At 38.7% G+C, this 16165-nt stretch overlaps 1 protein-coding gene and 1 pseudogene across 1 annotated transcript; both read left to right on the top strand.

Moving 5' to 3' along the window:
• Nucleotides 1-6809: 6809 nt before the first annotated feature.
• LOC120294538 lies at nt 6810-8082 on the top strand (annotated as a pseudogene).
• Nucleotides 8083-11355: 3273 nt separating this feature from the next.
• Nucleotides 11356-15417, top strand: LOC120294611 (transcription factor bHLH79-like). The gene is made up of 6 exons (XM_039314894.1): nt 11356-11997; nt 12707-12910; nt 13102-13167; nt 13294-13362; nt 13442-13519; nt 14835-15417. Exons 1-6 carry the CDS (start codon nt 11710-11712, stop codon nt 14961-14963), a joined length of 834 nt encoding a protein of 277 aa, XP_039170828.1. The 5' UTR covers nt 11356-11709; the 3' UTR covers nt 14964-15417.
• The last annotated feature ends 748 nt before the right edge of the window (nt 15418-16165 follow it).

Genomic DNA, 16165 nt, shown 5'->3' with positions numbered 1-16165 from the left:
TGCTTTACCTTCATGCGTAAGTCTCTTGGTTAAATGTATCTTCGATTATACGTGAAAAGAGCAAGGATGGTGGAGTGCAACGTGGATGGAGCACCCCGTCCACTTGAAGATTCGATGCAAACAAAAAACTTATTTTGCATAGTTAGCCAACGAGAAAAAATTGAGCATTAGGATTAATTAGTTTTTATTTTCATTTTTAATTTGTGAAATTTTGTAGGATCATGATGACTACTAACTACGTGAAGTTCTATTAGATTAATACGTGATTTAATATTTAATTATTCTACTATAATTCTTAAAATTCGTCATGTTTAATTGAAAGGAATGCTTTATTCAGAAGTAAAGTGCACCGTTGAACCACATCTGTCTTTCTTTTTTTTTTTTCCAAAACAACCAAACTTATCCTATTAATTTCCAAACTTAGGATATTCCTTACTACATGTCGAATATTATCTGATTTTTGGTCATTTAGTGAGTTTACTTCCGGGATGAGGATTCCTACGCTGGACCATTACTAAGGACCCACGTTGATATTTTCTTGTGCGATGAGTTTTCAGGTCGAGGATATCTTTAACAAATATATCTATTATTGCAAATGTTTAGTCATGATTTTAATGATTAAAAAAAGGGTAATTGCTGCAAATGTTGAGTAAAGGTCTTGTGTTATGGTAGAAAGAGAGAGAGAGAGAGAGAATAGGGTTTGGAAGGAGATGGAACTTACAACTGAGGCAGCGTTATATCAGATTAAGGAGTTGGTATCGCGCAGAGACGACAGGAGTTTAATGCAACCGATCAAATAGTTGCTGCCCTTGCGAAACCGGCAAAGGCCTTCTTCCCCTTGTCCGCTCCCACCCATGCATGCTCTACAACACCTCCACGTGTCCAGCCTTTCTGGCACCTTTGCAAATTGCTAACCCTCTCTTGTTTCCTTCTTTGTCGTTGGCTTTCTGAGATTTCGTTCGGATACGGAAGTCTTTATTCTTATCGATGCACTTATTTTATTTTTTTTCCCGTGTTTATTTAGATCCCATAAGCACTGCCGGATACGAGAAATCTTTTGACAAAATCAACTTTGGTCTTTTGCTCGAAAAGTCAGCGAACTCGCTGAATTCATTCGCGCCCCCTTCGCAATCGCGGAATTCGCAAGAAGGAAAATGAGAGGCGAGATGATAGTGATGCCCAAATGGCCATAGAGCCCCTTGACCCGACGCCCACGACCAGAATTTTTCATTCTATCTGATTGATTTGGCATGTTTTGACTTCACTAATCTTACGACGACACGTAGAATCTTCAATTTATGTAACCGCATTGACCCCCAAGGCTGTAGCTATAATTTATATGCACGTGCGCTCTGATCGCGCAACTCAAACATTGAACGATTCGATTAATTTGCGGCGTTGAACGCCACAGAGAAAGCAAGGTAAATCAAAGAGTTAGGCTGACGTCTCTTTTAGCTGAATTCACGAGGAAAGCGAGGTGCGTTCTAGAGACCTGCCCGAATTTTAGTATGCGCGGGTCGAAATTCCATGGATTATGCGAATTTCTGGGGCTAGATTCGTTGAACACCAGGCGCAGAATCATGCGAGATTTCAGGGGGTTCTGTTCTATTTTCCCGATGCACATGATAGGTGTCTTCTCCATGCGAGGCCATAAGACAGGTGTTGTATCATTTGGGTTCCTCGTCTTTTCATGAACCTTGAAGTCATCGAGCTTCGAATCCTTGTCCTCTGGTGTCTTCTCCTTCACTACCCGTGTTTCATGGTGCGAAAATGTGACGGATCGAATAGAGAAGAAAATAAATGGACATCGGATTTACATTGATTATTCAAGTATTAAAGACTACGTTGCGAAGAGAGATCGAATTTCACTATAGACAAGAATATAAGGATATTACACATTCGAATCACTCAAACACTTGACATGTTTCCTAAATCCTAATTACACCCAATAACGCATGCAATGTTTACCCCCGAAATTCCTCAAGAAATAATGTCTCAATCTCACAAATGAATTACACGCAAATCTTATCACAACTTTAATTGGCTTAAACACTAAACTTTCTTGGATGTAATTCACAAGAAACGACAAAAAAAAAAAAAATCCCTCCCAAGCACTCAACAACGAGACGACGCTTCCAGACCAATTCTTCATAATCAACCTCCTTTCATCCATAGCCAAATCTATATATATAAGCGAGACATTTATTTCTTTGCCAACTTCTCATAGGATTTTGTTTCCTCGCTTGCTATTTTAACCAAAATATATCTCTATATATTTTAAACAAAATCCAAATCCAAGTGAAAGTTAGACTTTCCTATTTCAGTTGCCAAACTCTCCAACGCAAATTCAAACCTTAGGAAGTTGATCTTCGGATTTCTTTACTCAATTTCGAACGTCCGATATATCCAATTCGGAATATTCGGAATTTCATATTGGATTTAAACTTGAGACATATTTTAACATTTCAAATGACGCCCCCATCAAGATCGCCATCTTCATCACACCATGCTCGCTCTTAGAATACGAGAGCGGTGAAACGATTAGCTTTTTCCATTGCCCAAAGACAGAAAAATCATAATTCGATTATTCGCTCATTGGAAATAATGACATAAATAATCTCTGAACTTTGATTTAATATGTAATATAATATCTAAATTGCATCCTAATATGCAATATAATATCTAATTTTTTAATTTTTAAATATGATCATGAATTTTTTGTATTATTCAATTTAATCCATGAATTATATGAAAATATAAACTATTATTCTTCCATTAATTCAAATATAGGAACAACATCAAATATTATCATATAATTTAAAAAATAAATTGAATATATATGAAAAGTTTAAGGATCCAATTGAATAATTTAAAATTTTAAGAATCACATTGTATATTAGATCAAACTTCATAGATAACATTGTGATAAAACTAGCATAAACATCTATAAGGGGTTGAATAGAGGTTAAAATAAAAACATTAAGTCAAGATCAAAGTCTGAACTAAGATCAAAACCGTTATGTGATACAACAACTTTTTGAAATAACCTGAAAGTGTGCAACAAACTTAAGTAAGATAAGTTGAGGAAATAAAAAATTGCACATGAAATTTATAGTAGTTTGGTTTAGATCAGCTTATATCCACACGCTTTCATGTTAACAATCTATTGGCTAAATTCTTTTATAAGATCAACAAGAGATTACAATTATGAGTGCAAATACTAGTTATAGATCGCATTAACTCATTAAGTTACTCTTATTAGTGTTTCTCTTTCGATCACAACTTGTAAAACTCACAAAAGAAGACAGGTAATATTGAAATTAGTTTTAGACTTCGTAATTTTAGGTTTATGTCTCTATTTCTTAACTAATTAATCTCTTAGATACTCATCCATGCTTCACTAGCTGTTTAGCTAGTCATTGGAGAATTTTCTTCTAATCTACCTATTGGATGGAATGATTCAAAGAGATCTTGTGACCCTTGAAGACAAAGAGAGAATCTCCACTTGACTTTGGTAGCTCAAACAATCAGAATCTTTGTTTCCATAAGTGTAACTTTCTCATTTAGCACTTGTCTTTAGGATTGATTTCATCAATCAATATATATTTTTGGAAAGTGAAATCTTTAATTAGATTATTAGCCGTTATTGATTATATTCTGAATTTGTCTCGTTCTATTCCCATCGAGTGACTTATTCACTTGGATTGTATATGTGTCTCTCGGAATATAATAGACTTTGCATAAAGTCCTTGAAAGTTGCTCAGAATGATATATGCTTGTCCCAACACTTGTTCTAACATAAACATTAGAAAATAGAAAGTTTTATCAACTTTAAGATATGAATGGAGTTTTCTCAACACATCGAACAAATTAAAAATTAAGGGAGTATATTGTATATTTAGTTAAAGTTTAGAGATTATTTGTATCATTTTCTCACTAGTGGATCATAAAAATGCACCTATAGTTTTGCGAGAGGTCACAATTTTTAGGAAAATTAGTGATTTTTCGTCGCAATTGAAAAGCTAATTAATTTGCACCATACAGAAGACCGATATAAGAGATCGTAGACAAGCCGAGCACGGGAATTTGGAAGGAGAAAAGTATGAAATCAAGGAAAATTCGAAAACCAAGTCAGAAACGGAATTATAACTCAGGGGGAGAAAAGAGAATATTCAAAGGAAATCCGGGATTTGAATGATTCACTATTAGGTGGGAATTGAAATTAAAGTTTTGAGAAGGTCAATTAAAACGTTCCTCACGTTAATAATTAGGATCCCCGAACGCGGACCGATGACGCCGACTTCCATGCTGCTGAGTGCTGACCACCACCCAAATTTTTCCAAATTTTTATTATTAGGGAAACTATATTATATTATCTTTATATTACTTAAATCAGCTGGATTAAAGATTCCCATTTTCGATTCCAATCTCGATCGTTCCAGTCTTGCTTCCGTGAATAATGCCTCTTTCTTTTTATTCTTTTTGTGTGGTCAAACATTTTACATATAATTTACATTTGACTTTGCCACCATCAAAACTGGTGGATTCTGTTAGTTGATGGCGGAGTTCGACCGACCTTTCTAATGTGAAAACAATTGACCTGTTCAGACATCAATTCTTTAGGCCGCAGTGTAAATTCTCTTTGTCGTCGTTTTATTGAATTAATTTGAATTAACTTGTGCCGGAGCAATAATTCATGATGTGACACGTTGAAAATTCCAGCAACCTGTTGAGCATCTTGTAAATTTACAAGGTACTTTACAAGGGTGTGGTAAAATCCGTAAGATTAGTACTTGCTTTGCTATTGCAATGGGAAATTGATTATCATAATTTCTCTAAAAGAAAAGGAAAATGCCCTTCAAATCAGTCGGACCCATCGAAGAACGATAGACATAGACATGGCCCTAGCATCACCACCAGAATATATGGGACATTAGTTAATTAAATGGTCTAACCATATGGACCCACCATAAATTAATACAGCTCGTGGAATAATAATAATAATATTATATTAATAATAATAATAAATGGAAGTGTCTATAGTTAGAATATGGGGCCAGGTGAAATGTAGTTTGGTTGGATATACCTGTCGCTTACTCTGGAAAAGTCTCAGAATTTATATTATTCCGTAGGGCACAAAAATGTTGGTATTAGCTGTGTACCCACATGTTATGCGAATTCTGCCAACGAGAATAAGCATATGAAAATGACATTTGGTGTAGATCATATTTCTTATTCCACTTATGAACATACTCTAATTGTCAAACTAAGCTTTAATTTCGTCTGCCTCCCTCAATTGGCGCAGCCTTCACAAATCATCTTGATCTGTGTGTAAAGGCCCTAGAATAATGCTAGAAATCCTATGGAGAATGATCAAAGTTTGTTTGTTAAAATGACATGACTATCATTCAATTAAAATACTTAATAGGGAACTCAAGTACTTGGATCCAAAACTGTGGCATTTCCTAAAAAATTACATTTAAGTTATCTAAGTTGCTTTAAAACTAGTTACGATACCAAAAGGGAATTGAACCTCAATTTTGATGCTTCTTAAAACGTGAGATCCAACTTTTTAGTTTTAGGCCCTTATGCACGGTAATGCTGAAATTGAGGAGAGACCCATGATTTTTGAAACTTTATATTATTAAAGTACAACGCATATGAAGGATAAAATGAAAAAAGCCTCTTGGTTCTGTGGCTCTCTCTTGAATGGAAAACTAGAAATTGAGGTGGCAATTCAAGCCAAGACTGCCTTGGAATCTTTTGAGCCAATAGAAGCCAGAAGTGGCAATCTTGTGGGCTTTATTCTATTGTAAAGAGCTTTCACCTACCTGGATGACTTGAGAGCCCGCAAAAGCATCTGTACTTCTCATGTTTCTTCAAACCGGGTGAATCAAATACGCAGTTCTCCAGCCGCTTTAAACTTTTGTGTCCATGACAATGATTCTGATTTTGATTGAACTCATGTGCTGTTCGTAGCTTTATCGCTCCTGCCTGCTGCTCCGATGGCTTCGAATCATTCTGATTAACAATCACAAAAATTCGTGCTTGTGCATCATTGATGAGAATGTTCGATTCTCTTGCTTAAGCATCCGGATCGCTCCAAGGATGTGCATTATGCTTACCCTTGTTTGTGCGTTCCCCCTGTTTCTTTATGCACGAGATTTGACTCCTGGTTTGGTAGTTGACAGTTCAATCGCAACTTAACATGTCACATTTGGAGAGAGAACCGCAAGATCATGTATGATGGGAGAAGATGAACATAACTTCTAATCAAGTCCACTTGTAAAGAGCGCAATGAGCATTTCTTTGGTGTCTCCGATTAGTTAACTATTCTTGTTTAGAATAGTTGTTACTCATCAAAGTTGTGATTTATCAGTAGTTAACTTGAAAGAAAGTCACTTGCTTTGAACAACAAGAACACTTAAATCCAATCTAATGTTCAACCACAGGCATTCACCCGCTTCGAACCTAATCCATCTTCTTGAAAACCATGCACCAGCACCAGCACCAGCAGGAGAAGAAGGGCACACTTTTCGTGCCTCCTTTGCTCTTATACATGTTAGCCTAATCACAAATCAAAGTACCTGCAGGAGAAGAAGGGCACACTTTTCGTGCCTCCTTTGCTCTTATACATGTTAGCCTAATCACAAATCAAACTTTCTCTGAAAGAGCAAAAAGAAGATTGAAGCTTGCATCAACATGCTCTCTATTACTCGTCTATAGATGATTTCATGATACTTTTTGTCGTTTTCATTCTGCTTTTTCCTCCCCTTTTCATCATCAGTATATGTTTTTGGATTTAGCAGATGAGACCCCCTTGCACTGACAAGACGAACAATAGACGGGGTCCTTGGGCTACTGAAGAAGACCCAAGGACGATCGTTCAAGGGACCGGAAATTGGGGCCTTGCCCCCCGAAAAGCAGGTAACGTTGGCATAGTGTTTCGTAACATTAATCAAAAGTTGGATCTAGAGATTGCGGACCCAATTGTGAGACCACTTTTCACGCATCTCACAATGTCTGATTGCTATGCCTGACTAAATTGTGCAGGTCTTAGAAGATGTGGGGAAAAGTTGCAAGCCCAGATGGAGCAATTACCATCAACCAGATTCGAAGCATGAGGTCTTCACACCACAGGAAGAGGAGCTCATAATCAGGCTCCATGTAATCATAGGCAGCAGGTGCATCGCCAAGAATTGAAAATTTGTACTTTGCGAAATTCTCATCAATCTTTGACTGCTATTGAAAATGTTCCAACTATTTTCATTTAACTTGGTTTATGGATGATTTTATAAGATAAAGTTTATTTGAGACTGATTTAAAAGCAGTAAGGTGTCTCTCTTCACAGATATATAAACAATGGTTTGGTTTTAGGTGGTCCATCATCGCCCAGCAACTTCCAGGAGGACTGACAACGATGTGAAGAACCACTGGAATACCAAGCTCCGGAAGAAGCTGAAAGAGATGGGGATTGACCCGGTTACGCACAAGCCTTTCTCTCAAGTCCTGAGAGACTATGGAAACATAGACGGCACCACGAGAGAAAGCCAAATCGGGTCCATGGATCCACCCCAAGCATTTTCAGACCTAAACACCCACCAAACACCACCAAACGTAACAAGTAGAACTGACACAGACACTGCCCAAAACAATCACTCCCTAGACCTTCTTGCCCAGCTTCATGCCATAAAGTTGGTCACAGAAGCCTCAACTTGCTCTGCACATGGCAAAGCGACATTCATGCCTTTGAATACCTCGTCCTTGCCTCCCACTTCTTCCTCTTCCACCCGGTCCGCAGCACTGCAGAGCTTCAGATGGAGTGATTTTCTTATTGAAGACCCAACTTTGCCAGCTGAACTTTCGAAGGAAGGGATCAGGATGAGACCACAGAGTGAGATCAAGAATGAGGGCAGAGAGGAAGGTAATGAGACAGGAGGTTTTCATCAGAATGGCACAAGCAATGGCCATAAAGGGTCATCAATTCCATCCTCAGATGGTTCATTTGTGGAATCCATTTTGAACCAGAACGAGGAGATGTTCATGGAGTTTCCTGAACTATGGGAGGAGCCACTCTACTAATTAAACTAAGGCACTGAACTGCTAAATTTCCTAACTAGAATTGAGATGGGATTTCTGCTAAAGAAGTACAAAATAATGGAGTTCCAAAGTGTTCAGCACCTGCTAAACATCTTCTTATGTGGTGGGTTCATACTTTTGTCATAGACAGAATGGTATGCGCTGATAATGTATTCCAGCACCTGCTAAACATCTTCTTATGTGGTGGGTTCATACTTTTGTCATAGACAGAATGGTATGCGCTGATAATGTATTCCATTTCATAAAGTTGACATCAGAACTGGGGGAATCGGTCTCCACGCTTGAATCGCCAAGAGGAAGCCCATTTCTGCTGCAACATAGAAGCCCAACATTAATTTACTCATCGGCCCTCTCAGCACTACCTGAGCTCATTGCTGTGACCCAAAAGCTCATCAAAATGGGCCTGCTTCATGGGTTTCACTCCAAAATAGTGGGTAGGCAACAGACGCTCTTCTTCCAATGTGAAATAGCACTCATCATACCCAAAAGAGGAAATTCCAAAATAAAAGACGAAAATATGGCATTCTTTTTGGGCTAATGAAAATAGGTAGGCATGCGAGAGGTGTGAGCCATTGCTCTACGCTGCGTAAGAGCAGTTACCTAATTTAGCAATCTTATCCTAGAGGAACCTCAGTTGTCCTTCCTCGAATTGAAAGAGATGCTCTTAACCTTTTGGTAAAAGCTTGTGGGAAAAATTGACATTTCATGCGCACACTTGTCGATCTAGGAAAGGTCAACTTTCATTTTGGTGACTCGATACCTTGGCTTTATAGTGACGAGATTGTTGGGTAATCCCTTTCGTATCATATGTAACATCATTTGCCATATATAATAATAATAATTAATTAATAGAAATAATTAAAATAATCCTATCAATATCAATGAAGTTCGTTTTTAGACATTTCTCGGCTGATAATAAGGAATTAGAAATGCAAACGTAGAATCATTTTCCAAAGCCTCTTTCCTTGTAGTGAACAATCAAGTTTCTTGCTTGACATTATTCTAGTTTAATAAAAACCGGGTAATTGGTTTCTTGATTAATGTCCAAGTTCTTTCACAGAAGAAAATTTTAGTGGGATATAATAAGAAATTTGAAGTTGTAGCAAGTATAAAAATGTGTACAGTGCATGCGACTAGTCCATCCTTGAACGATGAAGTGAGTGTAAACATCTTTGCGTGGAGCCTTTGAAATGTAATCTTCAAGCGCTTGGGGTTTTGACACGTCCTGGAATCCACTGCAGCTCGATAACGTGCACAGGACATCCCTTCATCTTCTTAAGTTCTTTGCTTTCATCAGCTACCACCTTCTTTATCTGGCAAGGCACATACTTTTAAACATCACATGCATCTTGCCCAACAAACCAATAGTCCCATCTCCTTTTCTTTTTTGTTGGGTATGTAACAGTGAAGTGTGATATTGACATGAGGAACATCACTTCATATTCTTATGTAGCATGTGCAGGTTTTAGATGACGTAGGATTGGACACTTGTTAGAGAGAGAGAAAGAGAGAGAGAGGCACATGAAGAAAACAGCCACTTTAGGGACTGTCCAAAGAGACTTTATAGGGCGTATGATGGCTGCTGATCTGCACAGCAGATTTCTGCTAAGCAAGTTAGGCAAGAGCTTGTGGAGGGAGGCCAATACGAACATCGACAGCTTATTCTGACATGCAATAATTCCACCAGACCAACCGAGAAAGAATTGACGAGTAACGAATAGGAATTCTAAATCTAAGATAGCGATTGCGATCTTTCTAAGCCGTTCGGGCGAAGAACGAGCGAGTACTTTTATTTTTTCGTCGTGTTCTTGCTGTGACATATACGAAGTGCAGAAAACATCCGTCCACTCTACTCATATGCGCGAAACGAACACCGCTTTTAAGTATTGGTGTCGAGATATCAGATTCTTCATACTGATTAAAGTAGGTGTCTGATTGTTCTTATCCGCAGCAAAAAAATTTCACGGGTCCACGCAATGTATCTTGGCACATATTTTGCATGTATGGCCCTGTTTCTGAATCCTTGATACTGCAAGAGAGAGAAAAAGGCCGATACCATCCAGGTACCTTCTCTCTCCCGGAGTCCAGAAAGGGCAAGAGCTCAAAGACTAGTTTGACAAATTTTAAGTCTGGAAATATTTGAACTCGGGAGCAACATCACAGCTTTAATGGATCTTCTTTGACTTTTCTTGCTCTGGCCCTTTCTATTTTGTTCCAACTCCTCGTGGAGTGTGTACCCTACAACTTGTGTGGCTTGGCATGACTCACACAAATTAAAAGTGGTCAGGATTACACACTTCTCAGATATATAATTTTTGTCTAGGGTTTACAAGTTCTTGTATGCACACGCCTTTTTTAGTTAACGTGATTCATCTATGTATGTGAACCCGGAAAATAAAGAAGGTCGAATGATATCTTCCATTGCAAGACTAGGGGCCTCCAAAGTGAGGAGATGACTGCACGATGAAGTTTCTCTTCACTTTTGACTCCAACAGGACCCATCGAGATTTTATTTGTCTTATGTCTCCATTCCTTTTACTAGCAAAAGATGACACCTTTTTATTTCAACCTCGCTTAAGTAACTGCTATTCCAATACAAATGCAATTTTTCAAGCTCTATAGATAGAAATCTAGATAAACGAGAGAATATTTAGAATTATTATTAAGTCCATCGTAGTGCAAGTATCTTTTATCTTACATTACATGCGAAATGAGTATATCGCAAGGACCGGATCTTTATCTGTATCCTTTAATATCTCAAAAGAAATGTTCTATCAACAAGGGTAAAAACACGTCGTTGCTTTAACAGAGCTACCTAGAGTATGTTCATTTATTTACATGGGGAAGGAGGGAACATAATGGCTTGACATTCATATCGTTTGGGCAGAAAAAAAAAAAAAACAATTTTCAGCTAAAGAGTGAAAAATTGGTGGGTCAGATTCAGAGGGTAGAAGGCACTAGAGAAATCTCATGCTCAGCTTTACCCGCTGCTGCTTCTGCACCTCTTTCTTCCAGAGTAAATTTCCTCTTCACCCAACTAATGAATGGCAATAATAATTGAAAAAAAAAGCTTGCAGCTTTCACTGCATGCGTAACATCACACAAACATGGGACGCAGTCTCACCAGCTTTCGGGGTCCCCACTCGCTCTCCCTCCCTCCCTCCCTCTCTCTCTCTCTGTCTCTGTGCGTTTCACAGTTCGTTCTCAACGTTAGAAAAGGCAATGTGCGCAGTGCCCACCACTTTCCTCTACCTGCAGGCAGAAACTCTCTCTCTCTCTCTCTAACACATACACACTATGATCACCCACTAATGTCCCTATCTCAACCTCTAGTGTCCACACTCTGTTTCTCCTAATCACTACATAAACAGCCCTGTCAGCCTGCAAAGCTAGACCTCCCCAACCTCCATCACTCACTTGACTCGCTCTCTCACTCCTTCAAAAGCTTCAGAACCAACTCTCATCAGTCATGGCCGAGGGAGAAGATTATAAGCTGTAAAAAAAAGAGAAAAAAGAAAGGATGAAACAAGGAAAGTTTCCGCCTTTTTGTTAGCTGAGCTCTCGGATCAGATTCCTGTACGGCGGTTGATTCTGGGTCCGTGTCAAAAGATGGATCCTCCAATTGTCAATGAATCTTCGTTCTCCGCTGCGAACCCATCTTCCTACAGTTTGGCTGAGATTTGGCCGTTCAATGGGGAGCCGGGTAATGGCGGGTTGGGGCTCCGAATGGGGAATTTGAGCGGGTTCTTGGATGGTCAGATGAACCGGGACGGGTCGGCGGAGGTGTCCACCGTGACGGAGCAAAGCGGTGGTGGAGGAATTGGGAGGAAGAGGAAGGATGTGAGTTCGGAGGACGAGTCCTCCAAAATGGTGTCCACTAGTAGTGCCAATGATCTGGTTCGTTACTCTGTTTTTCTTTTGCTTCTTATATGAAGGTTCTGTCTTGTGCGTGCGTGTTTCCTTTTCCTTCTTTGAAACTGGGAATTCTCTGTTTCGTTGGCGAGAAAATGGAAGGCAGAAAAAAGGGAACATTTTGTCTAGAGTTTGTGGTGTGTTAAATTGGATGTATGACCTTCTGAGCTGCCGCTTTGCTCATCTGGCAAAAAAAAAAAAAAAAAAAAACTGGAAATTCGATAGTCCGGGTGTTATTTTCTTCACTGGTTTAGTTGCTGGAAATGAAGAACTCTGTTAGCTTTGAATTGTGTTCCTTTTGGTTCCATGAATTGGATCATAGATGTGAATTTACTTAAAGCTAGCAAATTATAAAGTCGATGATGTGGCCAGTTCATTGAGATTCGGCTGCTGCAAAAGCACAAATTGTCTTACTCTTGTGATCTTGGGGAGCAAATTCAAAATTCAGTGTCATTGATCAGTAATATCATATTCTTTGCTGGGAATTTCAGTTGTGACACCGCAATATCACTGTCAAAATTCATATTTTTCAGCCAGTTAGAAAATATTGAAGAGGATCAACTTATAGACGGAAGTGTTCAAGGCCCCATCTTCATCCAAAGTGTGTTCAAAGAATTACGGAGTAATTTAACACATCGCAGTTGATCTTTGGGTTATATTTCTGGGAATGATGGTTTGTGCTTTATTTCTATAGAACATGTCAAATGGAAAGCGCATAAAGTCACTGGTTTCAAGGCATGACAATGGTGGATCAAGAGCTGAAGGAGAATCAAGTTCTGCTGCTGGTGATAAGCAGGCTGGACAGATTGCAAAGCCCTCTGAACCACCAAAGAAGGATTATATTCATGTCAGAGCACGAAGAGGCCAAGCTACAGATAGTCATAGCCTAGCTGAGAGAGTAAGTCAAATTCTTCGATTCACTAAAATACTCTCAAAGTTTCAGAGGAGTCAATAAAACTGTGTCATATGTGCTCTATAATTCATTTTCCAATTTCATCTCACATGGTCTATTTGGCTGAGCATAAGGCACAAGCGATTCGGTTTAAGTGCTTTTTACAAGCTCTTTCGGTGTCCCATCTTATTTGGCAGGCAAGGAGAGAAAAGATCAGTGAGCGGATGAAGATTCTTCAAGACTTAGTCCCTGGATGCAACAAGGTGTCTCATGATTTTCAAATTTTATAATGATGTTTTAGTATTTAGATAATTTGCGATTATCACTTGCAAGATTTCCAGCTTTTGATCGGGTCATCCGAGTTGTTCTTAATATTTCCTTTTGATCAGGTTATTGGAAAAGCACTCATCCTTGATGAGATTATCAACTACATTCAGTCACTGCAGAATCAGGTCGAGGTAATTTTCCATCTTAAGCATTTCATCAACACTATGACTTTGGATTTTTTGTGCTAACAAACTGATATGATTGTTGTAGTTCTTATCAATGAAGCTTGAAGCAGTCAATTCAAGGATGAACATCAATCCTACTATTGATGGATTTCCAGCAAAAGATGTGAGTTTTAGTTGAACAACTTCTAAAATATTCAGATAGCCTTTGAACATAAAAGTATGAAGTACCTTCTGAGACTTGATAATGAAGACTGGTGTTCCTGTATGTTGTTTTCATTGTGCTCCAGTTTGCATGATAATTTTAAACGGCTGAATTGGCCAGGTAAGCAAAATTTCTTGCATGATGTGACTTGTGGATGCCATTAGAACTTGGTAGGGTTTTTTTCTAGTCTATCGAGGGGAACCAATAGTGCCATCTGGGGGGCCTGTGAGAGAGGGCAAGCCCTCTCAGAGTAGAGTATACGTGATGCATGCCCTTCAGAATGGAGGAGGACCATGGTAGCTCAGATCTTGGAAAGCATGCGTCACGTTTGGGAACGAGGAGGAGGACTATGGTAGCTCAGATCTTGATATGCGTCGCATTTGGGAATGAGAAGCAACTATCTTTAATGAAGTACCATTTAAGCTTTGTTACTGGTTTAGAAGAATTATGGTGTGATAGAGAAATGTTGTGCCTTAAAATTCAAAACAACTAGGTATAGGTTGAGGTCAAAGAAGCTCGTCTTAGATTTGCTAAAAGCAAGTATTAGAATGATCATATTCACTTTTCTGATGGTATTACCATGGTGAGAAGGTGCATTATTGACCAAATAGGAAAAGCTGTATATTATATTAGATGAGTCAGCCACATTATGAAGGGGTTACATTGAGAGATGAGAGTTAGAGATAGAGAGTTCATGTATGATCTTTGTATCCTTAAAATTGTTGGCACTCTAAAAGCTTTGCCCACAATACCGGAAGATCAATGGGAACGTCTTGAAGTTTGCTCTCATTTTGGACACGCAGAATAACCTAGGCAGAACCACATGCAACAAGCCCAGATGGAGTAACTGCTACTTACGGATGAGGCAGTCTCCAACTCTCCTACTCTATCAAAGCACAAGCTCCTTCCCTACAAATATGGAACTTAGGTTTCTGTTTTAGGGTTTCATCCACTGTTCTCTTTTTGGATCTGCTCATTACAAAGTGGATGTGTGTTTCATTAATGAGTCTTGTATGTCACTATAATGGGTCCAGTCAGTGATCTTCAGTGATTTTCATCTAACACTCACTGATTTTGCCCTCCTGCTTATATTGACAGTCAGTATTTTTGGTGCACTTTTTACTCATTTTTTTTTCCTACTGCTTAATACTGCCTCTCACTTTGGTACCCTGCACGGTAGATCTGTGAATATAGAACAAAATCTCTTGGAAGCTATGCATTAAGTTCAGTAGCAGGTTCCGTGTTCTTCTAAATCAAGTGGCCTTTTGGATTTCAGCTTGGTGGGCAGCCATTTGATGCAACTGGGGTGATGCATGCTTCGCAAGCAGCAAGACAGTACAGTCAAGGATCGCAATCAGAATGGTTGCATATGCAGTTAGGTGGGGGTTTCGAGAGGCCGATGTGATCTCAAGAAGCACGGCACACTGGATCTAAAAGCACTGTGGAATAAGATGGCTGTGAGAGATTATTCACCAAAGAGAAATTACATCCTGCGCATGAATTATTACACACGCCCCATTGATTTATAATGTCGTAGATCCATCTCTTTGTAGAAAGCGCATCTGGTTCCATACAACATCTTAAGTGTATTTAATGTGATTACTTTTTGATTTTCTTTTGCACTCAGAAGGTCAATTTCTAGTGGAAATTCTGAACATCATTAGTTAGATGATTAAAGGATCGTGCTTTGTGAGATCAGTAGTGAAATATAGTTCTGCTAGCTTTCCTCCAATCACTGGTGCCGATAGATGACTTGGAATTACATATGCATATTAAGTGTATTTGATGTGATTACTTTTTGATTTCCTTTTGCACTCAGAAGGTAAATTTCTAGTGGAAATTCTGAACATCATTAGTTAGATGATTAAAGGATCGTGCTTTGTGAGATCAGTAGTGAAATGTAGTTCTGCTAGCTTTCCTCCAATCTCTATTGTGGAACCGACCAAAAAAAAAAATCTCTATCGTGGATCAAGTAATGACTTTCCAGTACAGGTGTTAAATGGGTGGGTCGAGTCGGGTCAGGTTTGGGTTGGATCATTAATGATCCGATCCAAATTGATCCATTAATCCATTTATAATCCATTTATTCTTAATGTAAATTTTCCGACCCATGTCCGACCCATTTAACTAAACTTAAAAAAAACTTACTTCTTATATATATGTTTAAAAAAATGATATTGCTAAAATAGTTTTATACAACACAAATTTAATGGACAATTTTTATAATTTTTAAAATAATTATTTTCAAAAATCGAATTTTAATTATTTTTTAAAATTAAATTTTTAATTATTTTTTTAAATATAATCTTTAATTTTAATTTTCTTTTTTCTTTTTTTGTTCTTCTTCTTCTTCTTTGGCCGGCCATCGGGCCTCGAGCTCGCTAGATCCGGTGAGCTAGAGCCTCTTTAGCCGTAGGCAAGGCCTCCACCTCACCAAATCGGGCGAGCTCAAGGCTCATCGGCATCGGGCGAGCTCGAGCTCCCCTCGTCGGATCGGGCGAGCGAGCTCAAGCTCGCCGGACATCGGTGAGCTCGAGGCTCGCCGGCCATTACCGTGTTGGCGACTGGAGGAAAAAGAAAGAAAAGAAAAGAAAAGAAAATTAAAAA

The sequence above is a fragment of the Eucalyptus grandis genome, chromosome 6 (assembly GCF_016545825.1).
Source record: "Eucalyptus grandis isolate ANBG69807.140 chromosome 6, ASM1654582v1, whole genome shotgun sequence".
NCBI lineage: Eukaryota > Viridiplantae > Streptophyta > Magnoliopsida > Myrtales > Myrtaceae > Eucalyptus > Eucalyptus grandis.
The sequence above is the reverse complement of the archived record's forward strand: the minus strand, read 5'-3'. Positions and strand labels throughout refer to the sequence as shown.